The 24174-nt window shown below is 43.6% G+C and overlaps 2 protein-coding genes across 2 annotated transcripts; both read right to left on the bottom strand.

Moving 5' to 3' along the window:
• Positions 1-2251: 2251 nt before the first annotated feature.
• LOC119358351 (heat shock 70 kDa protein 15-like) lies at positions 2252-15626 on the bottom strand. The gene is made up of 2 exons (XM_037624935.1): positions 15516-15626; positions 2252-2821 (listed from the first exon to the last, which is right to left on the bottom strand). Exons 1-2 carry the CDS (start codon positions 15624-15626, stop codon positions 2252-2254), a joined length of 681 nt encoding a protein of 226 aa, XP_037480832.1.
• LOC119357002 (L10-interacting MYB domain-containing protein-like) lies at positions 10653-13365 on the bottom strand. Its single transcript, XM_037623988.1, has 3 exons — positions 12866-13365; positions 11440-11743; positions 10653-11347 (listed from the first exon to the last, which is right to left on the bottom strand). Exons 2-3 carry the CDS (start codon positions 11740-11742, stop codon positions 10796-10798), a joined length of 855 nt encoding a protein of 284 aa, XP_037479885.1. The 5' UTR covers position 11743; positions 12866-13365; the 3' UTR covers positions 10653-10795.
• Positions 15627-24174: the final 8548 nt, after the last annotated feature.

Genomic DNA, 24174 nt, shown 5'->3' with positions numbered 1-24174 from the left:
GAAGCATGGAAAAGAAGGAACATTGATATATTCCACATGTTTCTTCGTTAGAGAAAATAAGAAACTGAAACCTAACTAGGGTTCTACTATTGTGCTATTGTGTGTTTCATTACGTATTTTCAAAATGCATTTCTAGCTACACAACAACTAACACGGTAACACCAAGCATGTATACCATTTCTTAGCTCTTTTTTTTGCTGCAGTTTGTGTTCACAGTTCTTCAATGACCACCTAAAGAGCATACCACTTGAATGAACGTGAACCTCACATGCAAGCTCACAGTTCTAGAGTGACACCCCTGTCTTATATATGTATGTATGCTTTGAGGAACTTGTCTCGAAACAAAACTATGTGTGGAACTAGAGTGGTAGTCCCTCGTCAATGTGTGTTGCTCGGCTCACGTTTCTTTTTCTCCCCCGTTCAAAATACTTGTTAGCTCTAAGATGTTGGAGGAAAACAAAGAAACTGAAGAAATTTTATTCTTTTTGTTTACCGGCACATGTACCATCCAAGTTCCTTCTTATGTTGCATCGCCGGTGCCTCCCTATGATATTTGGATGATCGACTCTCTGTGAGAAGATGATATAACATCCTAAATAAAGGTAGTGTACAAGATGCAAGGGAATCATCGGGAACTCTAGGATTTGTATTGACTAAATACAAAGCGAACCCGCCGTTGGTGCATCACGTCATTACAGTGTGTCCGACAAAGATTAATTTTGTAGTTTGAGGGTATCGTCGTAGACGCCCCTTATTCCAGTTGTCCCTAAACCGATGAAGAAATATAATTGCCACCAATGAAATCATCCACATCGGATTCTCCTTTTATTTTTTGCGGGGTTCCTCGGTTGAGATATGCGAATTAGAAAAAACAAGGAGATTTAGATTCCACATGTTTTCTTCTATGTGCACAGAAGCACCGCTGGATCCAAAAGTCTACTGTTGCGCTCTAGCTTCCCTAGTCAAGGGAGCCGGAGCAAAGGGATTAATAATAAGATTAAGTAGTATTGTAGTACTCATCAAGTCAATAATCCAGTGGTTGAATACACTAATAATCTGCATCTTACACCATATCATATATCTTTACCAATTACCACCATCATTTAACTTTCAGGTTGTCTCTTACAGAAAAGAAGTGCTTGAGAAACATACTTATAAATTACACTTAGGCACTCATATAACGTGATGGCACCGTCAAGGCGTCAATAGTCACTGTATGCCCAATCCATGACATGCGACAGACATGAATTTGTGCTTCCTTTTGTTCTGCAGTGTTTTTGTATTACTTCACCTTTTATGATATGCAACAATATGGTTGTTTGGAACCATACTGTCATCTGCATGCATTTCCTTTTATGCGATGCGAGGCAGCCAGGCCACAAAGCTTAGTCTGAATTTATATATAAAAGAAAATAATGCATCGTGACAGTGTGGTAGTCCTACGGAAGCCTACTAATTTGTGCTCCGTTAGTTGTGCACCAAGCCCATTACTGGTACACTGAGCATTAAGTCACTCCTCTCAACTTAGAGGCACACACTGAGCATTAAGTCACTTCCTCGCCTCTTCCGATGCCTGCCTCCGTGCGTAGTTCGCCCTCCTCAGTGGTGTTACCGACAAGTGAGAATTTGTGAATTGATCCCTCCTACTGGATCCTAAATCCTTTCTATCTCCTGATGATATCCCGCTCCTTATTTTTAACCCCCGTCAGTTGACACTCTCCTTGATTTTGTCTCTGTTTTTTTTCCTATGTTGGTCATGGTCGCAGCCGTGCTGCTGGATGGGGCACGCATACTGGAGCTTGAGCATGCTGCCCCGGCGGAGCGGCTCCGGCAGAAACCGAAGGTTGGTTCTCAACTGTCACTTCTATGCTTTCTCCATTATTTCTGTTCCTTCCCTAGCTCTATCTCCAACTGAACTGAATCTCTTTGGCTGATCTAGTTCAGAGTTAGGCATTTCCATCAGGTGCAATTCTCTTCTAATTTATTTGTGCCCCTGGATCCGGAAACTATCGTAGATACTCAAATTAACGCAAGCATGCATGTTATTGAGATTAATAACTGGTACAATCGCCACTTAGTTGTACAAATCTATCTGTGGCCAACGGCTCTTAATTTTGAACCCCCATCGGCTTACGTTTCAAGCCTTTCTTCTTGTCAAAGTTAACGTGGAAAGGTTCTCCCCGCCTAGCCCCATCAGCTCACATTGTTCGAGTTACATGGTACATCACAATAGTGCAGCAAGTTTGTTGCACTACCAAGTACCAACACAGAGAAATCCAGTCACTGACGGATATAAAACCTCCTTTGAACAACAATAGGCGCATGCCAAGGAAGTATTGGGAGAACAATCAGGTTTTTCAGTACCCATTTGCTCGGCTGCAGGCAGCTCCTGTGCACCTCCCTCACTGGCCGGCTTGCTAGCTTCAGTGGCACCGCCATGGTGTTCCTCTGGTGTTTGACCCTTTGATTCTGCGGTTTCCGACAGGGGTGGGGTCTGTGGCTCCGGTGCTAGTGTTGGATTCGCCATGATCGGCTTGCAGAATTGGTCAAGTGCTTCGGCCTTCTTCCTAAGGTCAGAAACAAGGAGAGCAGGATTCAGTAGAGCAACCAACCAATTCTGCACTGCCGAGCACTCACCGAGAACCTGTTGTTTATCTGATATGTCGTTGTGATTGAACTTTGGGTCACTGGACAGTGCAGCTTCTCTGAAACTGCGGATGCGGTACACTAGTTGCTCCAGAGTGGGACATATTTCTTCGCGCTCTCTGTAGCACGCATCCATAGAGGCACCAAACCTTTTGAGTTCTTCCAGCTTTGCCATCTTGCCCGCTTTGTTTGGAGTGCGGTCCGGAAGGCCTTCGATCAAAATTGGAACCCTCACTCGAGTAGTGACCTCCACGGCATACTTCTGGCCCATAGGGGTGGGTTCGGTAGAGTGCTTTGGAGATGCATAGGGGTGCTGTTATGGGTTCTATGGACAACTAGAAACAAATTCACCATAGACATAAATTATTTTTCTCTCACCCCGCTGACATTGTTTTCAAATGCCATATGTTCCTCCGGACTTGGATGCCATTGGGGAAACAGCGGGACGCTGAGCGGATGCAGGAGGCGATGGAGCGGATTCGACTGATCCAGATTGCGGCACGCCACTAGAAGTCGACGACCACTCCTCTATGTGCCGGTGTAGGCATGTTAAGACTTTTGCCTTATCTATCTCAGGCCTAGGCCGGTTGCATTTTTAAACTATGGCTTCGGCCTCTTCCATTTCCTTTCGTTTTAGACTGTGTTGTCTGTTGGATACTGTCTGTTTGAGGGCTTTATTAATTTAAAGCCGGACGTTTCTTGCGTCTTCATTCTAAAAAAAAGCTCCTTTGGTCGCGTCCTTGCCATATTTGTGCAGCCATTCCTGAACCTCCATTAGAGTTTGCTTGTCCTTGGGTGTGGCAACATCATAGTACTTGATCTGGCCCCCATGCCAAGTGAACATGCAGCCCGTATAACTAAGATCCTCTAGTCCGCAATCAACAAAAACCTCTCGAAATTCCTCCATCATTTTAACTGGTCAAACATTTCCACCTTCCTTCTCATGGGTGTAGAACTGTAGATTATCTCATTGAAACCACCTGCAACAAGCCACGGGAGATTAGCTTGCTAATGTAGATCACACAAAGTTTGCCAAGCAAGGTGTCTCCTCTTTTATTTTGATTCACCATAAAAGCAAGTTAACCTCCATATTTTTCCATCATTATTCTCCACTCGAACACCAACGAAGCCAGGTTGACTAAATTGTGGAAGGATTCGTCAATCTTAAGATGATGCACCGGCTCAGTCTCTCGGATGTGCTCATGAGGGTAGGGTGTGCGTGCATCCGTTCATAGTGATGAGTGTGCATATGTACGAGGGTCTGTCTCTGTACTGTGTTAAAAAGAAAACCTACACCCTGATCACCACTTTTTGAAAATTCAAACGAGTCCAAGCTCAACCGTTTCGTGGTGCAATTAAGACTGAAAAATCATTTGTCGCTTCTGGATTTCCAGAAGCAATCTCTTTGCCGCGGCACTAGCCATACCACTACAATTTCACACTAGGAGTTTCATTGCGTCCGGTCTTCCACACGGATCCTTCCTCATGCACAAAGATGCTCCTCTGAACAACTCGATTGAGCAGACAACCTGATCTAAGAAACATGCCGTAGTCGCAACGATGTAGAGGGACACACAAAATTTGACGAAGCAAGAACAATAAGCCGATGACAGCACCTTGCAAGGGGTGAAACAACATAGTAAAAGCAGCAACTTGGGTAACTCATCACTTCTCCTTCTCGCATTAGACCATCAATCTAGTCACAACTTGGTGAAAAAAAATCAATCTACCTGCCATGGAAAACACTGGATTGGGGGGAGAGGGTGGGGGGTTCAAAACCTAGATCACTTTCTAATCGCCTCATGAGAGGAAAACACGTTGCTTATTGCTTCGTCCAGAAGTCAACTGCAATCCATAAGTTTTAGGTCTGAACTGTCGACTCTATTTTCTTGTTTATCGGCAAATTTGACCGGCTTCGCATACGTCACAAGCTCATTCAGCACTATATGTTTTGACAACATAAAAATATAGAAACATAATAGAAAAAAACACATAAGTATGTAAGCAGAATTACTAAATATTTAAGGCTATCAAAAATTATATAGTCTGAAACAGACATGGAATTCCGCAAAGCCACAAAGGTTTTCTGGCTTATTTTATAAATTTTACCATTCATGATCCCGCGCTTTTTCGACAACAATCCTAGACCGTGTTATTTCTAAATTTCTTCCCATTTAAGAAAAAGTTCCTCCAATATTCCATTTTTTCATTGTTTTTCCTGGAATGATTATTTTAGCTCTTCTTTTAATGAAATTATAGTCCCTAGTTTAGATGTTTGAGACAAAAAAATGTATTGAAGTTGACGGACAATACCTAGACTTTGACAATTGTCAATGGATGAACAATATGCAAAGGAATTGTATCAAATTTAACAATTTGTTCTACGAGATCAAGTTATTGTTGTGGTGATTAATGTGGTTATTGTATTATTGTATACATATTAAAATTCCCATTTTATCTTCCTTGAGCAGTATTGTCCACAAACTAAACAACCAATATCAAACTTGTATACCAATAATATCATGGCTCGTATTGCCTGATATGACCATAATATTTGACCGTATCAACAACTAGACTGTGTCATGTACAAACAATATCTTTTTAGAACCATAACCTTATTTCTGGAAAAGGAGGATAGCCTCTGGCCTCTGCATCAGAATGATGCATGCGTTCATATATTATTAATAAAGCACAATCCAGCAGTCGAACAACCGCGACACAGAAATAAAGTGGAAAACAAACCCTGAGGCCATATACAAACAGTAACTCACCCAGATAGCTACTAACCCTATGTTACAAGACACATCAGAAATAAAAAATACACAACTCCTAGGCTACGCCTTCAAGAAGGAATCATCGCATGTGCGCCGATGATGGTGAGTCCACCACAAGGTTGAATTTCGGATTCTCATCCCCAAACCCAAGTTTCAATCCACCACCTTCAGCAAGGACTCGACGCAGGCGCGCGTCGGCATAGCCCGATCAGAGATCATTTGTTTCCACCGGAGTGCATAAACTCATCGTCGAAGCCGTCTGTACCATTTGCCCTTATCCGTCTACCGAGGCGTCGGTAGACAGATACCTCTAGAGAAGACGAAGACAAAGATGTCACATACCGCCTGCCTCCTGCTACTGTCGCACCACTTCGATCCAACAACAACAGGCTAAACATGCATGATGCCTCCGCCAGAGGCAACGGGCATCACCTGCCGATAGCTGGCATGACTTGACACCCTCAAAATAAGATAACTGAAATCTAACTATTCTACTATTATGTTTTTCATCACATAGTTTAAAAACACATTTCTAGCTACACCACAGCTAACACCAAGCATGTATACGAATTCTTAGCTTTTTTCTTTCTTTTTTGCTGCAGTTTGTGTTCACAGTTCTTCAATGACCACCTAAAGAGCATACCACTTGTATGAATGTGAACCTCACATGCAAGTTCACACTTCTAGAGTGACACCCTTATATCCTATATATATGTACGCATGTATGCTTTGAGGAACTTGTCTTAAAACAAAACTATGTGTAGAACTAGGGTGATAGTCCTCGTCAATGTGTCTTGCTAGGCTTACATTTCTTTTCTCCCCCCTTCAAAATACTTGTTAGCTCTAAGATGTTGGAGGAAAACAAAGAAAATGAAGACATTTTATTCTTTTTGTTTACCGGCACATGTACCATCCAAGTTCCTTCTTATGTCGCATCGCCGGTGCCTCCGTACGAGATTTGGATGTCTGACTCTCTGTGAGAAGATGATATAACATCCTAAATAAAGGTAGTGCACAAGATACAAGGTTGTCATTGGGAACACTAGGATCTGTATTGCCTAAATACAAAGCGATCGTGAGGCTGGCTCCTGGTGCTGTTGCGGTGTATCCGGCGACCATTAATTTTTTATTTGGAGGGTATCGTTGTAAAACTAACGCCCCTTTGTTCTATATCTTATTCGAGTTGTTCATAAACCGATGAAGCAATATAATTGCCACCGATGAAACTAACGCCACTGCAGAAGTGTGATTTCTGCAACCCTAGCCCAGGGACGGAGCCAGAAAATAGCGATAGGGGGGGCGGCGGCTTAAAGTACAAGAGTCGATCACAATTATATAAGAGACAATCATATAGGCATATAGCATAGTAAATATCGTGGGGTCTAAATACTCAAAATATTGCCGCGGTTCTACAATATGAATAATTTGCATATTTGTTAATCGAATGAAAATCATGAGTAGATAATTTCTTCAGAATTCGTTACTAGTTTCAATTGGCTAGAAAATGTTCTCAACAAAACACTTTCTCTTCATGGCTACAAACCCATAATTTGACAGTTATTTTTTTTCTGATTTTTCTATGTTCTAGTTTCTAGTTCTATTGTTTTTAAGGAACACATCAAAATAAGGCAAATACTGAAAGCTTGAACCAATTGGCTTGAAAAATATATGAATTGACTGAGTTCTCTTCCTCTGTATGTCTACACACACATAATTGGACAATACAAAAGAATATCTGATTAGTTTTTAATGTCCATATATTTCTACAATTAGATTCTAAGACACGGACTAATCTACTCCCTCTGTTCCAAAATATAAGAACATTTTTAACACTACACTAGTGTAAAAAACGTTCTTATATTATGGAACGGAGGGAGTAATACTCAAAATAAACTAACCTTTTGTTGATCGTCTGGTCGCTCATCCGTGTGTGCGCGGCCGGCCGGATTGCGCCTGCAGTCTGCGGATCGGCACGGCGGGGAGTCAAGCCGTCGGGGACGGTCGGACGGAGGCCTTCCCTCCTCGGCATGGAGAGATTCGATGGAGAGGTGGACGATCTAGATCTACTGGGCAGGCGGCGGCGCCAAGGAAGTTTTTCCAATCGCACGAACTGAGGAACGGCGAGCGAGCACATTGTGGAAACGAAACGATCGTGCGTACATCGTTTTTTTTTTTGCGTACATCGTGGTCGTGCGTATTGCTTCCAGACTCCTTGTCTTCTACGTGGGCTGTTTTTATTTTTATTTTTCCACGTATTAGGGCCACTGACCACGTACATGGGCTCTAGGCCTCTCGTTGTGGGATGCCGGATGGATCATGGGGGGGGCGAGACAACCAGAATTTTGTGTGTACGAAGAAAATTATACGTGGTACCTAATCGCTATTAAGGGGTGACGAGATCGTTAGGGAGGGTCTAGCCCCCCCTCGTCCCCCCTTAGAACTAGCCTTCAATGTTGATATTTTTTACAATTCACTCGTCCACAGCGGACTCTCATTTTTTTTTTTTTGTGTTTCCTCGATTGAGATATGCGAATTGGAGAAAACAAGGAGATTTGAGATTCCACATGTTTTCTTCATTAAGGGGAGCAATATAAGATACATTAAATTAATAAAACTCTAGGAAAATGTATGGGTTCCACCAATAAAATTCCAGTACAAAATTTCTATGTGCGCCAAAGCACCGCTGGATCCAAAGTCTACTGTTGCGCTCCAGCTTCCCTAGTCAAGGGAGCGGGAGCAAAGGGATTAATAATAAGATTAAGTAGTTTTGTAGTACTCATCAATTCAATAATCCAGATGTAGGGCCTGTTCGTATTCACTCCACTCCGTCAGATCCTTAGCTCCACTCCCAGCTCCTAGTTTGCTAGCTCCCCAGGTCAAATGAGGAGCAGACAACTTGTTCGGCAACTAACTCCACTCTGCACTCTGGATTACAGGCTCCCCACAACACATCAAGCTGGTTTGATACTGGTCAATACGGGGATCACTTGTTGTGCCAATGTTAAAACACAGTGCAGACAAAATGCACAAATATGCTGAGTTTACTGAAAATAATGCTGAAATTTCACACATAATTTCTTTGTGCAAAAATTCACTTTATCGCACAAGAACGCTTCAGCATGAGTTTGCTGAAATTACATGATTTTAGCAACATAAACAAATAGGATTTTTTTTCCTAAGATAAACACAAACAAAGGCAGCATAAACACATATACTTTGTAGACATCACTCTAGTCCAGTGGAGGTCCTGCATTCAACACATGAAAACCTTTATGCAATGCTGGTGATTGCTTGAATAGAACCAAAAACATATATACTCTGCTTCGGATGGTTTCACCTACAAAATTACGAAATTTGTTAATACGTACAAATACACATCAATTGTGAAAGAAGCAAAATCATGTTGTCATTGAACTAGCTAAGAACATCTTCTGGATTCTAGACTTATGCATCTTGCTACAAGGAAATAAATGACAAGTAATATTGTGACTAATATTTCAGCTACCAACAAAGGCAGTGAACAGTTTCGACATGTTTGGAGACAACATTCACTTGTTTAACTTTACGACCAGTCATCTATGAGAAAGCATGAATTTATCAAGCAAGGTAAAAACTAAATAACTGTAGCAAATAAAAACACATGAATGTGGTAGAAACTAGTATACTCACATTTATAGCAGAAGTGGAAGTCACCAACCAAGAGCAATATTAGTTGCTAGTCTATTACGGAACAGGTCCATGTCTTTATCACTAGCCTCCGAGGTTGACACATCTGATGCATTCGGAGGGATGGCATACCGTTGATACCTTGAAGGGATAGTTGGGACATAGTTGGGATCTCTGTCGACTCGAAGAAAGTGAAGATCACCCTTATCATGATATCGAACGTAGTTGTGAAGGGTCATAGTGGCAGCCACTATCATCTTTTGAGTTTCAACTGAATAATTGGGCATCTTTAGTAGAATCTGCCACTTCATTTTCCACACACCAAATGCTCTCTCGATCACATTACGCTTGGATGAGTGTATCTTGTTAAATTTCTCCTTAGGTGTTCTTGGCGCCACACCTCGTTGAAAATCAGGCACGTGGTACCTTTCTCCCTTGTAAGGTGCGAGATATCCAGGTCTATTAGGATAGCCCGCGTCCACAAGATAGTACTTACCTACAAACAACAAGCAGATTGCATGTAAGGCCTATGATTTGTTTATAGAATTTAAATAAAAGAAATTATTATAGGAACTACTAACCCTTTGGAGGATGAGGGAAGGTATCTTTGTCAGCTTCAATTGCATGATACAAGACACTGGTATCATGCATAGAGCCGGGTTGACCAACTGAAGTGTACATGAAATGCATGTCAAAATCACATATTGCAGAACATTCTGTGTTGTTGATCCTGACTTTCCAATGTATCTAACTTGGTCGCCAGCAGGAATGGTAGCTCTGACGTGAGTACCATCTAGTGCGCCGATGCAGTCCTTAAGATGTGGATAAGCCCTTCTATCCTTTTGAATCCTTGGGTGCACACTACTAAAGTTTGGGTCCTTAGGTTTCAGGTAATCTGCTGCCATCTTAACCACACAGAGTAAAACCTCATGAAACTTCCGGTGGACTGTATCTCCTGAGTGCTTGAAATGATTTTGTGTTCTCCTATTAGACTCGCAACCCCCTAATGTCCACAAGAACATTGCAAGCGCTTCATAACTGCTTACGAAACAGGTTGATTTGAAGCCATACTTTTTGACCAACAAGTCATGCAATTGAAAGAAGAGGCGTGCGTTCATCCTCAACATGGTATATGTTTCTCCAGGTGTTGAGACCGTCTCCTGCAGCCATCCGAACCCACTGAGAATAGAATTCCTTGGGTCTGCCTTGATCAAATAGTTGTCACAGTACTTCCCTGCAAGTGTTGATGCACCGGCATAGATGTTGGACATTGATTGGACATGGTGGCATACCCTCTTCTTCCTTTCTTCATAACTATCACTATCATTGTCACTATCCGATGACATCTGCACATACACAAGTAACAACAATTAGTACTTAATTATCAACCAGATTATTCATAGCAGAAAGATAAGTAAGAATCATATGTAACATTAAAAACAAGTCATATGTAACAACATTTATCATGTAACCATCAGCAAGATGAGTCATAGCAGCAATATAAGTAAAATTACAAGAAATATTACCAAGATTGAAGACACACGGCTGAAACAAGGTAAATGAAGACAAACAACTGAAAAAGGGAAGAATGGGACTAACATAATAATGTTACAACCCAAATAGTCTTACAAGTAAACCAGAGTACATAACTAAGTTCAAACTTTAAATTAGTATTACATCCCAATAGGCAAAAACAACAGCAGTAGCATCTAATGCCCATACTTGCTGTTGTATTTCCTACGCAACCAATCTAAACGAGCAGCACTTTCAGTCATATGCAGGAACATCTCTCTCTGCTCTCGCTTCACAAATAGTTCACTAGCAATGAAATATTCATCACTGCCTACTATTGCACCACACTCAACAACCAGATCCATCACAGAAGTAATCGATGAACTCTCTTCTTTCTTCATGTATGACTCAAAGCTGGATTGGGTCCTCTCTGCTATATCTCCAACCCTGGTTATCTGTTCTTGTATAACAAGAGATGTCTTTGGCTTCTTGTTATTGCCATCCACATACCTGCCAAGTCTCTTCCCTTTTCCATCGGCATGTGACTCACCTGTTTGGGTCTCCTCCAGATCAACATCTTGTATGTCGTCCACATTGAAAACTGAAGTTGCACTGCTAGATTGGGGAATGGTGCCTGAAGCAGGATTCCAGTGATCTGTACCATCACTTGTGATGTCAGCAAACATGATAGATAAGTTATTCTCATTTCGAAGTCCGCGCTTTCGGAACTTGCCACAGCCAGGGATGTCCTAAAATACAACAAAACAAAGCTTAATTAGCATCACTACTCACGGAACAATTGCTTATATGATAAGAACAAATAGGAAAAGTCATGACTCACTATCTTTGCTTTCTTCCACCATTCATCATCTTGTTTGATGGTGTTTCTCTCATAGTCCCACCCACCACCAGTCTCCTTCAATTTGAGTTTTCTGAAATTGCTGTAATCAGTCTTCAACTTATCCCACTTGTTCTTTAGTTGGAGCCTGGTGTACTCCAGGCCTGTTCTGACTTTAAAATCCTTCGCAACTTCCTCATAAGCATTTTGAGTCAAGTGCTTGTCTGGCCTATTGCCAGCACGCACTTGTTGGACAAAGAGCTCGGTCAAGATCGTAGTGTTATCGTCACTCCAATCGGCAGACATTCTTCAAGAAAATTATACATTAATTGCAAGCATTACAATCTAACACATATAGATGAACAATCATCAATCATGCTCCTAGTTACATACCAGCAAAGACCATGGTTATAGGCAGAGAAGGGGTTCACTAACATATTTCAGTCCAAAGAATAATAATAGTTACAGGTTATAGGCAGAGAAGGGGTTCACTAGCTACTTCACTCCATCCATGTCAATCAGGGCAAATAAAAGAAACAAAGGCAATATTTGGTCATGGTCTAATTACATTCCAACGGCCAGGAGACAATTCAAGATGTATTTCTGCACTACTTTCCTACAACATCCATGGATTGAAAGGGAATTTAATCAACAAGACGTCACGTGGATCTCACTAGTCCTTGCTGGATTACTTTTTCTTACATTTGTAAATCACTAGTATATACTTTCTGTATCTACTTTACGGCATCCACTAGTCCTTTCTGTATCTACTTTCACAGCATCAACGACCAGGTGTACACTGTGTGTGGGAGTGATGTGCGTGTGTTTTATTTACAGGGTGTGTTATGTACTGAAGAGGCGATTGTGATATGCAGAAAAACGTCTGAATCTCACTTTTTGTCTCGTTCTCTCCGTTCTTCATTCTCTACTATTTCTATGATTAATCTGTGAGACCCAAATCAGGGTCTCACACTACTTTGACTACTAATCCTTGCTGGGATTATTGACATGTAGAACTAATACTAACTGGAATCAAGAATCAGGAATCAAGAACGCCTAGAACTAATCAGCAATATCAATTAACAAGCTAGCTAGTTCACGCCCTCCATGTCAAGGCAAATAAAAGAAACAGAGGCAATACATATATGTTTACAACATCCATGATAATCATGCAGTGTGTATTTGTTATCTAGAAAAGGAAACTCTATCTGTCTCTATGCTCTCTGTCGCTCATCCCCTTTCTCTACCAACTCCCCTAATTCATCCCCTTCCTCTCAATTTCCTGAGATAATCCTTGCAGGAATTATAGACATGTAGTACTACTACTTACAGGAATCAAGAACCAGGAATCAAGAACACGTGGAACTATTCAGGAATATGAATCAAGAACAGTAGAGGAACAAGGGTGAAGAGGGGATATGGATCTCACCTTGCTGTATGTGACGTAGGCGTGGGTGCCGACCTTGCAAACGACGAATCCGAGCTGCCGGGGACGAGGACGAGGCCCTGGTGATCTCAGCCGCCAGAGGTCCACACAACCCGTATGCCCCCAAAGTTATCGCCGAACAGAAAGCTGCCTTGGATGAGGAGGGGGGCGAGGAGATGGCGAGGTTGCAGGGGTGAGAATTTGGCCGGGGATGACGAGGGGGGCGAGGAGATGGCGAGGTTGCAGTGGTGGCCGGGGAACTGCGGCGGCGGCGGCGCAACGCTAGGGTTCCATGGTCGGGGGAGGACCCTGGGATTCGCTCAGATTGGATCGAACCGGTAGGTTGGGGAGGGGGAAAGTGAGGGAGTCGTGGTGGGGAGCTCGGTTTCAGCGACTCCGTGAAATTCAACTGCGAACCGCTCCGCTCCGCTCTTTCGACTCCGCGGAGTTGTACCGTTCGGCGCTGCTCCGCCCGCTCCCGGAGCGGAGTTGTGGAGCGGAGTGGCTCCGAACAGGTCCTAAATACATAAAGAATCTGCATCTTACTCCATATCATATATCTTTACCAATTATCATCATCTTTCAACTTTCATGTTGTCTCTTACAGAAAAGAAGTGCCAGGAGGACCTTTCGGAACCACGTTTCAGAAGTTTGTTACGCTACCAGCACAGAGAAATTCAGGACTACCAGCACGTCTGTGCCAGGAGGACCTTTCGAATACATCATACATCACAGACGTGCAGCAAGTTTGTTACGCTACCAGCACAGAGAAATTCAGTCATTGACGGAGTTGAAACCACGTTTGAGATCAACAATAGTCAGAGGAAGGTCTCCTGAGCACATCCCTCACTATCCGGCTCGCTAGCTTGAGTGTCACCGTCGGGGTGCTACTCCGGTGATTGGCTATCTGATGCAGGGGTTCCGACATGGATGGGGTCTGTGGCTCTGGTGCTGGCTTTGGATTCGCCATGTTCGGTTTACAGAATCTGTAAGTGCTTCGGCCTTCTTCTTAATCTTAAGGTCAGAAACAAGGAGAGCAGGATTCAGTAGAGCAATCAGGGAACATTAAACGAGACTCCCCTCCCTCCCGCGGCGCTCCCGCGAGCGCCCGGGGGGAAAACCCTAGCGCCGCCTCTAGCCTCCCCCCCTCGCGGCCGCCTCGACGTACTGGCGGGCAAAGCCCGGCCAGTGCTGGCGGTGGCGGGGCCCTTTCCTTCCCCCTCTCGGTTCGGCAGGCGCGGGCTTCCGGGTCGGGCGGCGGCGCGGCGTTCGCTCGGGGCGCGGCGGCGTGGCGGCAGCAGCTGGCGGCGGCGACGCGTGTTGTGGGCGGCGGCGTGAAGGGGCTGCAGCGGAGGTGGTGCACGGAGGGCTCCGGCGGCGGCGTTCGGCCAGATCTGGGCCCTGCCGGCGAGGGCCGTGGACGGCATGGGCTGCGGGCGTCCGCCCCTACCGTGGCCTCGGCTGGTGGTGGTGGAGGCGCAGCGGCGGTGGCTGGTGGGCGTGCTGGTCGGGATCCAGTCGTCCCGATGGCTGGACGACGATGGCAGGGCAGATGGGCTCCCCGGTGAGTATTCTTGGCGTTCAGGGCTGTGCTTGGGGTCCCTCTTGCCGGTGGTCGGGTCTGCGTCGGTGGCCTTGCGTCGTGCTGCGTCGGCCGCCGAGGTGGGGCGGCACAGGGGTGTGTCCGGTGGGGAGGCTGGTTGGAGGGATGGGCGGCGCCGACGTGCTTGGGCCCCCGTCACTGGCACAGGGGTGTGCCGGTCCAAATGCGTCCGCTCCCCCACCTCCCCTTTCCCCGGTCGCGTGTTGGCTGTCGCAGATCTGGTGATGTTCAAGGCATGATGTATGCTGCGATTCGTCGGTCAGTGGTGTTCCTTTGGTGCAAAGTTGATCTCTTTGGATGGTCTTGGGGGTGTCTGGATGTTCGGCTGCGGCCCTAGCGGCGGGAGGCGTGGCGTTCGTGGGCTGAACCTGCGTCTCAGGTGCGGGCGGGCAGCCATGGTTTCGCGGGGGACGTGGCTGCGGGTGGTTGGCAGAGCAGGGGTGTGTCGGCGGGGTGCGAGCACCGGGGTTCATCACTTGCCCAGTTTCTGGCCGTAGGTGGCGGCGTTCGTGGACGTCGTATCCTTCTTGAAGGCTCCCTCGCGGTGCTCCCACCCCCTGCGTCGCTCCGAGTGAAAACTTGATCTGCGGATCGGACGGTGGCGGCTATCCGTGGTCGTGCCCTTCTGGGAGGCACCGTCTTAGAGTCCTTGCTTCGTCATGGTCCATCTCACCCCCTCGGTGGCTCCAAGTGGTTCGTCGTAGCTCATATTATGTTTGCTTGGTTGTGTCCGAGTGGTGTGATGGTGCTCGGCACCTTTGTATCTAGCCTTGGGTGTGTTCGGTGTGTGTCGTGGTGGCGTGTGTTTGTTTGGCTCGCTGAGATGTATGTGGTGATGTTTGCTTTGTAATATAAAGCGGGAAAAAACCCTTTTTCGGTGGAGCAATCAACCAATTCTGCACTGTCGAGCACTCATCGGCAACCCGTTGTTTATCTGAAATTGCGGATGCGGTACAGTAGTTGCTCGAGAGCAGGACATATTTGTTCCCGCTCTCTGTGGCATGCCTCCATAGAGGCAGCAAACCTTTTGAGTTCTTCGAGCTTCACAACATAGGTTCCTTTGGTCGCATTCATGCCATCTCCATGCAGCCATACCTGAACCTCCAGTAGAGTATGCTTGTCCTTCAATGTGGCAAAATCATACTCTCTTTGTTCCAACATAGATGACCCAACTATGTACTAACTTTGCATTAAAGTTAGTATAAAGTTGAGTCATCTATTTTGGACCGGAGGGAGTAGTACTTGTCATAAACCTTGTTAGTCATGTCATAAACATAAGCCTCCACGGGATTCTTCTCCTCTTTGGTTTCCAACATATCTACGTCCATTTCAAACTATAGGGGCTGAGTATTTCTTTTAACCATAGGTTAGAACAATAGTATATGATGCATATATCACAAAAAAAGGTATACTGTTAAAGTTTTTAATAATATTATTTTTTATATCAGATATTATTAATTTATCAATGGTTAAAAGCAACATCGTAATTCACAGAAAGAAAGCAACATCGTAAGATGTATTAGGGCCTATATATTTGAATGGAGCGAGTACCTTCTTTATCCTCCAGTCCTTATGAAATTCTTGTGGTTATATGTGCTTTGGTCTTCAACAAATTGATCATGGGTGGCTCGTTGAATGCTCTATCTGAATACCAGCGTCCACAAATTCCCGTGTTATGATTTTTTTTTCAAACTGTATGTGATTTTAGAATCCGCTTAAGGGGTATTTTTAAGGGATGTGAAAAAAGAAGTCAATTTCAGAAAACGAATCAAGAGAGGCTTTAGTTTTGCAGGGAAATTTAAGATGGGCTTGACCGGCCTGGTGAAGCCACGGTATACAAAGGGATCTGTCTAGGACACATCTAGATGTGACATAGTTATGTCACATTTAACCTGATAAGCACTATGTTTGTGGTCTATTTTTTTTGTCCCAGTTTTTTTTTCTTGTTGCTGCGTAGTTATTTTTAAGAGGTTAGATGTGACATCATTAAAAAACATCTAGATGTGAATTAGACAAACTGTATACAAAGTGTGGACGAGAGCACGCAAGCATGACATGGTGCCTGAATCATGAGCTCCGATCGGGATTTTTTTTTGAACTGTCCGATCGGGATTAATTAATTAGCTGTCGCGACCGAAGACGTTGACACTTGTCCTCATCACCGGCCGGAGAGGAGTTCGATCGTTTTCATGCCGCTTTCCTCTGAAGAATGTGCCTCTTTTCCATGCCGTTTTGTGGCCACAAGGAACGAACGGTGCCAAGAAGATTGATTTTTCTTTTTGAGGTGAGCCAAGAAGATTAGTTTGTTTGTTCAAGCGCGTCCGGCCGATTATAGAACATAAAAGTACGAATGCTGGAAAGAAAAACAGCGTGAAGCACGCACACCGGCCAAAATGGTTAGCTTAGGGCATCTCCATTGCGAGGTGCTTAGCCTGGGCGTCAGGATCCTAATCCTGGTTGATTAGCGGTTGCCGTGCTAAATCCTGGCGTCACCCCAGGCATCGGCGCAAAACCATGCACCAGGCGCTTGGCCTCTTTTCTTCCTGCACTAAGCGCTTGTGCTGTTTAATTGATTAGCATCTTGCGTTGAAAGCTGAGGCGCTTAGGTGCTTTTAATTTTTATTATGTTATTTTTTTCGTTCGTGAGCGCCTATCTAAGCGGCTCGCATTGTAAATGCCCTTATCGGTCAGATGAGACCACGTTAAGTCCTGTGACCTTCTAGATTTGGTCGGTTTATTGGTCACAAAAACCGTCTAGTTTTTCAACTCTCAACTCTATCCTTTTTCTTCTTATATCGGTCACAAAACCCACTAGATTTGGTCGGTTTGGCACAGGGTGGCAGCCCATTCGGCACACTTTGTTCTGACAAAATAAAATAGGAAAACAAAACACATAAAGATGTATGTACAATTACTAATACATACTTTATTTTAGGAGCTTTAAAAACTATAGCTCTTATGTTTTTTTCTCACTCATAATAATTTCGAAATATTCATAAACTATTTTGGACTGTGGTCTCAATATTCCAAATTTTTGTCTTCATTATTTTGAAATGATTGTCTTAGCTCTTCTTTTAGTAATATTCTGTTTTTTCAAGTTATGATGTTTGATTAAACTCGAGAAACAAAACTTGGGCTTTGACAATTGTTAATGGACCAACAATATACAATGAAATTGTAAATATTTTATTTTATTATAAGGAAAATACCATAGAACCATTGTTCTATAGTTAGTGGCTCAAAGAAAAAACAATATACAATGGAATTGTATCAAAAATTAACAATTTGTTCTAGGAGACCAGTTTATTGCTTGGGCGATTATTGTTGCTATACATTATTGTAGAGACATTTAAAGTCGAGTGCTTATCTTCCTTGAGCAGTATTGTCATCAAATAAGGCTCAAAATAGTGGATATCGGGCTTTTATGCCGATATCATCATAATATCATGATTGGTACCACGGTCAGCATGACCACAATATTGACGCCACTTCGCCGCAGTTAGATTGCGTCATATACAAACAATATTTAAAACCATCACTTAAATTGACACCCTCCTTTTGTCATCATGTCACTACTCTCTGTTGTCCTTACACCGACTAAGCAATAGAATTTCAGGCGGGGAAACTGCCAAGGGTGAACATTTTCAAAGTAGAGAAAAAATGGACATATTCCACATGTTTCTTCCTTAGAGAAAAAAAGGAAATTAAAATATAATTAGGGGTTTTCTAGTATGTGTTTCATCGCAAAATTTTAAAATGCATTTCTCATTACCCGAACTAACAACAAGCATGTACATCATTTCTTAGCTTTTGAGTTTGTATTCACTTCTAGAATGACACCCCTTTCCTATATGAGAAAAAACTACTTTACAACCGTGAACTTACCACTTGGTTTAAGAATGAACCGTAAACTACAAAACCGGTTGAAAAACACCTCAAACTATTAACCTGGTTCAGGTGTCAATCCTTGACTCGATTTTGATCAGCTGAAGTGGTTTTGACCGTGTTGACCGGTGACTGGGAAATATAACATCATTCACTTATATTTTATGTATTTTTAGTAACAAAGAATTGAACTTGAATGATATAAGGAAATATAACATGCATCCACCCTCTATTTAACTCTAGGTTTGCTATAGCCATATCACAAAAATGTGGTGTGGTATTATTCTCAATTTATGCTTGATAATTTCATTGTATAAACCTTCGCAGCAACATGTGGAGTATTATCTTGTTTTCTTAAAGCAAGATTATCTATCTTGGTAAAGAAAAGAACACTTTTGGGGTTATATCGGGGGCTTGTACTGAGTTGGCCTAAAGTGATCAACATGGTCGTAATATCATTGATGATATTGCGGGGTGATACGACCACAATATTGGGGTTAATACTTAGTATCTACAACTAGAGTATGTTATACAAACAATATTTACAACCATCACTTGTACTAATGGACTCTTTTTTGTCCTGACATCATCATGTTCTTCTGAAACCCGCCAAAGCATTAGAATTTCGAGACAGGTAAAACTATCTATGTTGAACATTTGTGAAGTAGATAAAACTGGGAAAAATCAATTTGTTTGGCATGTTTCTTTGTTAGATAAATTAAAGAAAATTTCTTTGTTAGATAAGTTAAATAAATTAGGGAAATTAAAATCTAATTAGGGTTCTAGAGCAATGTGTTCTATCACATGTTTCTCACATGCACCACTCCCTACAACACAACTAACACCGGGCACGTATAACATTTCTTAACTTTTGACTGTTGTTTGCATTCATAATTCTTAGATGACCACCAAAAAGAAAATAAAATGTGGATGTGCCAAACTCACAAAGTAACATGCGAGCTCACACTTCTGGAAGACAGCCCTGTCCAGCTGTCCTATATATATTTATGCTTTGAGGAGCTTGCCTGCACATTGAGAGTGAGAGTTCTCGTCAATGTGTCATGCCGGGCTTACATTTCATTCCTTGTCCATGCAATATACTAGCGATGTTTGAGATATTGGACGAAAACAAAGAAACTGAAGGCATTTTATTTGTTTTACTAATCGGTAGCAGCATCGGCCAAGGAAATCTTTGTGCTGCACCGCCGGTGCCTCTGTATTGGGCCTTGATAATTGTTTCTCCACGAGATGGTGATATGGCCTCATAAGGTTATTGCCTAAATATCAAGTGATGCATGTTATGCCGGTTGACGATATTGTTATTGTGTATCTTGTGAAGATTAACTTATCTTTGTAAACCAACACCCTCTTTTGTCATTGTAACTAATTCCACTGCCCTCAAACCGATTAGAGAGTAGAATTCATGACAAAGAATCATCCGCAGCGAAAGTTTTTCTTTTTTGTGGGGGTTCCTCGGTGAAGATTTTGTAGAATAGAGACAATGAAATTTGAGACACATTTTCTTCACTAGTCGGGAACAAGACAAATACATTAAAAAAACAAAACTTCCCGAAAAAATGCTCAGATTCCTTCTATAAAACTGTACAACCAAATTTCTACGTTCACCAGGTCACCAGTGGACCTGGAGTCATGGTACGGTCACTCTCTAGCTTCCCTAGTCAAAGGAGCGCGTGGTTCTTATACTAGTAGAGTTTCTTGAGAAAACGACCGAAACATCCATCCACCACATACTAGTAGAGTTATTTTTAGCTATTGTTTTAATTAAATTATATTTATTTTTTCATGTTTTGACGTCAGAGAAATTTTGGATTAAAGTCGAGAAACAAAACCCGGACTCTGACAATTGGCAATGGCAACAGACCAACAATGTACAAATGGATTGTATCAAAAATTAACAATTTGTTCGATGGGACCAAGTTATTGCTCGGGCGATTATTGTATTCAAATTAAAACTCTCGCTTATCTTCCTTGAGCTGTACTGTCCTCAAATAAGGCCGAAAATAGTGGATATCGGGCTTGCACACAGATATCATTGTAATAACATTTTTTTCATCACATATTTTTAAAATGCATTTCTTGCTACACGGACTAACAACAAGCATGTATGCCATTTCTTAGCTTTCGACGGTAGTTTGTATTCACAGCTCTCCAATGAACACTAAAAGAGCATGCTATGTGAATGAAGGCAAAACTCACACTTATAGAATGACGCCCCTTTCCTATATATGCGTACAATTTTCCTTTTCCTTTTTGCGTTGTTCCTTGGTTGAGATTTGCGAAGTAGAGAAAAGAAGGAGATTCCACTTGGTTAGGGGGGAGCAAGAGAAGATACATTAAATTAACAATACTTTCGGAAAATGTATGGGTTTCCTCCAACAAAATTCTGCTACACCAAACCACCGGTGGATCCGGAAGTCATGGTACTGTTGCTCTCTAGCCTTCCTTGTCAAGGGAGCACGTGGACCTTATACTAGTAGACCTGCTGGAGCAAACGGCCGGGACGAATCATGCGCTGTGATACGGACTAGCCGTCATTGGCGAAGAAGTTGACACTTCTCCTCACCAGCCCGGAGCTCGTTTTCATGCCGCTTCCTCTGAACGAAATGGCACCTTTGGCGCTGTGCGTATGCTTCCATGCCGGTTTATGGCTGCAAGGAACGACGCGCGTGCGAAGGTTATATTTGTTGGAGCACGCGCGGGGCCGGCAAAGAAAAGTTGCGTGGTGGGGAACTCCGGTCGAAAGGAACAGCGCCCCGCACCGGTTTGGTTAGCCGCTCGGTCAGGTCCCACCTTATCACCTCAGAGATCTCATGGGCTCACCATTCAGCATGGATGGTGACTATCTCAAAAAAAAGAGATATCATGGGCTTGTCTACAGCCACGATAATTTGTGGTCCGTTGAATGCATGCTGGGATGAGCAAATAATTCAGCAGATTTTTCTGCCAAATGATGCCGCGGCTATACTTCAGATTCTGGTGTGCACACGTAACATGGATGATTTCTGGTCATGGGGTTTTAAGAAGAATGGGTTGTTTACGGTACGGTCTGCGTACAAAATGATCGTAGCAACAAAAAAGCGGAGAGAAGATTGGTTGGACGAGCGACCGGGTCCATCAAATACAGCTCAGAATGAGAAATCATGGGAGATGCTTTGGCATGTTGCTGTACCAGCGAAAATCAGGAGCTTCTTATGAAGGCTAGCACATAATTCAATTCCTACAGAAGATGTAAGGAACAAGAGAAATATGTCGACACATGACAGATGCTATGTGTGTGGCATGACAGACTCGTGGAAGGATAGCTTGATCGAATGCAGCATGGCGCGATGCGTGTGGGCTCTGGTAGATCCGGAGCTGCTAGAACATATGATTGAAACAAGGGAACCTACGACACGCGCTTGGCTTTTCTCGATGATGGAGGTGTTAAGTCACGATGAGATGACACGGATGGGTGTTACGCTTTGGGCAGTCTGGTATGCGCGAAGGAAGTTTATACATGAGGGATTAAACCAGAGTCCACTGTCGACACACCTTTTTGCGACCAGATTCATAGCTGAACTTGACCAGTTACGGGAGCCATTAGCCTCACATGCGTTTATGAACACTGATGCAATTAGCTCTTCGTGGGTTCTGCCGGCGGAGGGATGTGCAAAAATAAATGCTGATGGAGGTATTTCCCTAGATCATAATGTGGGTGTTGCTGCTGCTATATGTCGTGATCGGGAAGGTAATTATTTGGGGTCTTCTATACTGGTTGTACGAGGAGCAACTGATCCAGCTACAATAGAAGCTTTGGCATGTCGGGAAGCTCAAGCGTTGGCTAGAGATTTGAGTTTGCAGCATATTCAGGTTGCTTTAGATTGCAAGCGGGTCATCTCACATATCAACCAAGGGGTTGGAGGCAATTATGGGAGTATTATTAGAGAGGTGACTGAAACTTCGGGAGTTTTCATGGCTTGTAATTTTATTTTTGAGCCTAGATCTTCGACTTTGAAGCTCATAGGTTAGCTAGGTATGGTGTCACACTTCCTATGGGGAGACACATATGGTTGGGGCATCCTCATGATGCTGATATTATCCCTGTAAACATTCTAACCATGCAATAAAGACCTGGCTATCCTTTCTCAAAAAAATATTGACGCGCAAAATGCATTTACAGTTCTCAGAAAAACGGCTTTGCGGGCCCGTGCGGACGGCGACCGAGCAGACCCCGCAATTTTTTACGGGTCTGCTTTGCGGGGTCTTCTCGGCCGACGCCCGCGCTGGCTCGTAAATCAGTATATTTCAATTTCGGGCATGAAAACACACCTCTTTGGTTCTTTATTTTCTTCAAGGACATTGGATACATAATAATTCACCAAACCCGGGGTGTTGCGTCGTGCTAGATGTTAGCCGCAACATTGTCTATATGTAGTCGTCGCACTGTATTAGCAGCATTGGCGAGCCGGCAAGCCGCTGCGCGAGCGCCGAGCCCGGGCGACGGCCGGCCAAGTCCTTGTCGGCAAACCGACGACGGCGGCTAGAGGACGAATCAGTACCTGCATGAGGCGTTGGGGCTTTGTCGGGGTTGTGCGGGGTGCTCCCCGACGAATCCATGGCTTGGCATAGCCGCCGGTGGCCGGAAACGCCAAATCCGGCGGCCGCGACAAACAGCCGCCGATCTGCAACTTTCTGGGTTGGGGTGGGAATTTGCCGCGCCCCACAAAAAATATTTATGGGTCCGACGTGTTTGCGTGGTCTGATGCGGCAGTTGTTTTTTCATGTAGACCCGTATTTTGACAGTTATTTTGCGGATCGGTGCATTATACGGGATCTGGTAGAGATGCTCAACCACTTTGGATGGACAGAGTGCACCCACACTGTACGAGAAAGCCAAGGCCTAAGCTTTGATCTACCATCAACTCAGTAAATTACACTACTTACTCCACACCTAGAAAATCAAAATAACCCTGATGGGAAACAAAAATTAAGAATAAACATTTAGAAAAGTTTGACGCCCATGGAAAATTGTTATTTTTCAGTTTTTTTGTTTAAACAATTGCTTGTCATCTTTTCTTTTTTTGCGAGGATAAAGGAAGTTCTATTCATTAGGTAATAGGATTACAATCAGCTGACAGGAACTCCTCAATACAGGAAGGACCTCTTTGAAGCCAAACAGCAGTACACGACTCAGTACGGTTGTAATTAGCCAGACAATCTGCTATCCTATTCTGAGACCTAGTAAACAATTGCTTGTTGTCACAACTCTTGCCAAAAATTGGGCGGACAAGAGGCTAAGAAATATCTAGCCAATATGTTGGCGAAACTGGTATGGAACCAAGTGTCTCCACGGCTGATGTTACAAGCGGCGATGCCCCCTCGCGTCACGGCATGCAATGTTGCATTGCCGATGTGACTGCTGCGAACGGAGCGATAGTGTGCTGGCGGGTGTTGCGGTTGACGCCGTGCATATGTTACCACACCGGTATATGGCTGCAAATAACAACGCATATGAAATTGATGTTTTTTAGTCGGATGGGAGACTACGATCGAAAGGAATAGCGTGAATTATGTGCCTCGCACCTCATGGCGTAAGCGGCGGTGGTATCAACATGTCACGTATAGGCCGCCCGCGAAATTAAGTCTAAAAGGGATATCCAATAAAATTAAATGGTGTATGCAGGATAGGCCATGAAACCCACAAAATCCAGTGGCATTGTTGTCTTTTTTTTTCCATCAGCAATTGGAACGGGACAACGCCAGGCCCTCCCTTGTCCTCTCCATGAGCGTCGGCTCCTATCCAAGAAACCTAGCTCCTCCCTTC

The sequence above is a fragment of the Triticum dicoccoides genome, chromosome 2A, assembly GCF_002162155.2.
Source record: "Triticum dicoccoides isolate Atlit2015 ecotype Zavitan chromosome 2A, WEW_v2.0, whole genome shotgun sequence".
Taxonomy (NCBI): domain Eukaryota; kingdom Viridiplantae; phylum Streptophyta; class Magnoliopsida; order Poales; family Poaceae; genus Triticum; species Triticum dicoccoides.
This window is presented reverse-complemented; position numbering and strand designations above follow the sequence as displayed.

Excerpts from the sequence above, each read along its gene's own strand:
- LOC119357002 (XM_037623988.1), bottom strand. The coding sequence starts at position 11,742 with ATGTCTGCCGATTGGAGTGACGATAACACTACGATCTTGACCGAGCTC. Across the intron at positions 11,348-11,439 it reads GGTGGAAGAAAGCAAAGATA|GACATCCCTGGCTGTGGCAA; the intron begins GTGAGTCATGAC and ends GTTGTATTTTAG.
- LOC119358351 (XM_037624935.1), bottom strand. The coding sequence starts at position 15,626 with ATGTTGGAACAAAGAGAGTATGATTTTGCCACATTGAAGGACAAGCAT. Across the intron at positions 2,822-15,515 it reads ATGCGACCAAAGGAACCTAT|ATGGCAAAGCTGGAAGAACT; the intron begins GTTGTGAAGCTC and ends AAAGCGGGCAAG.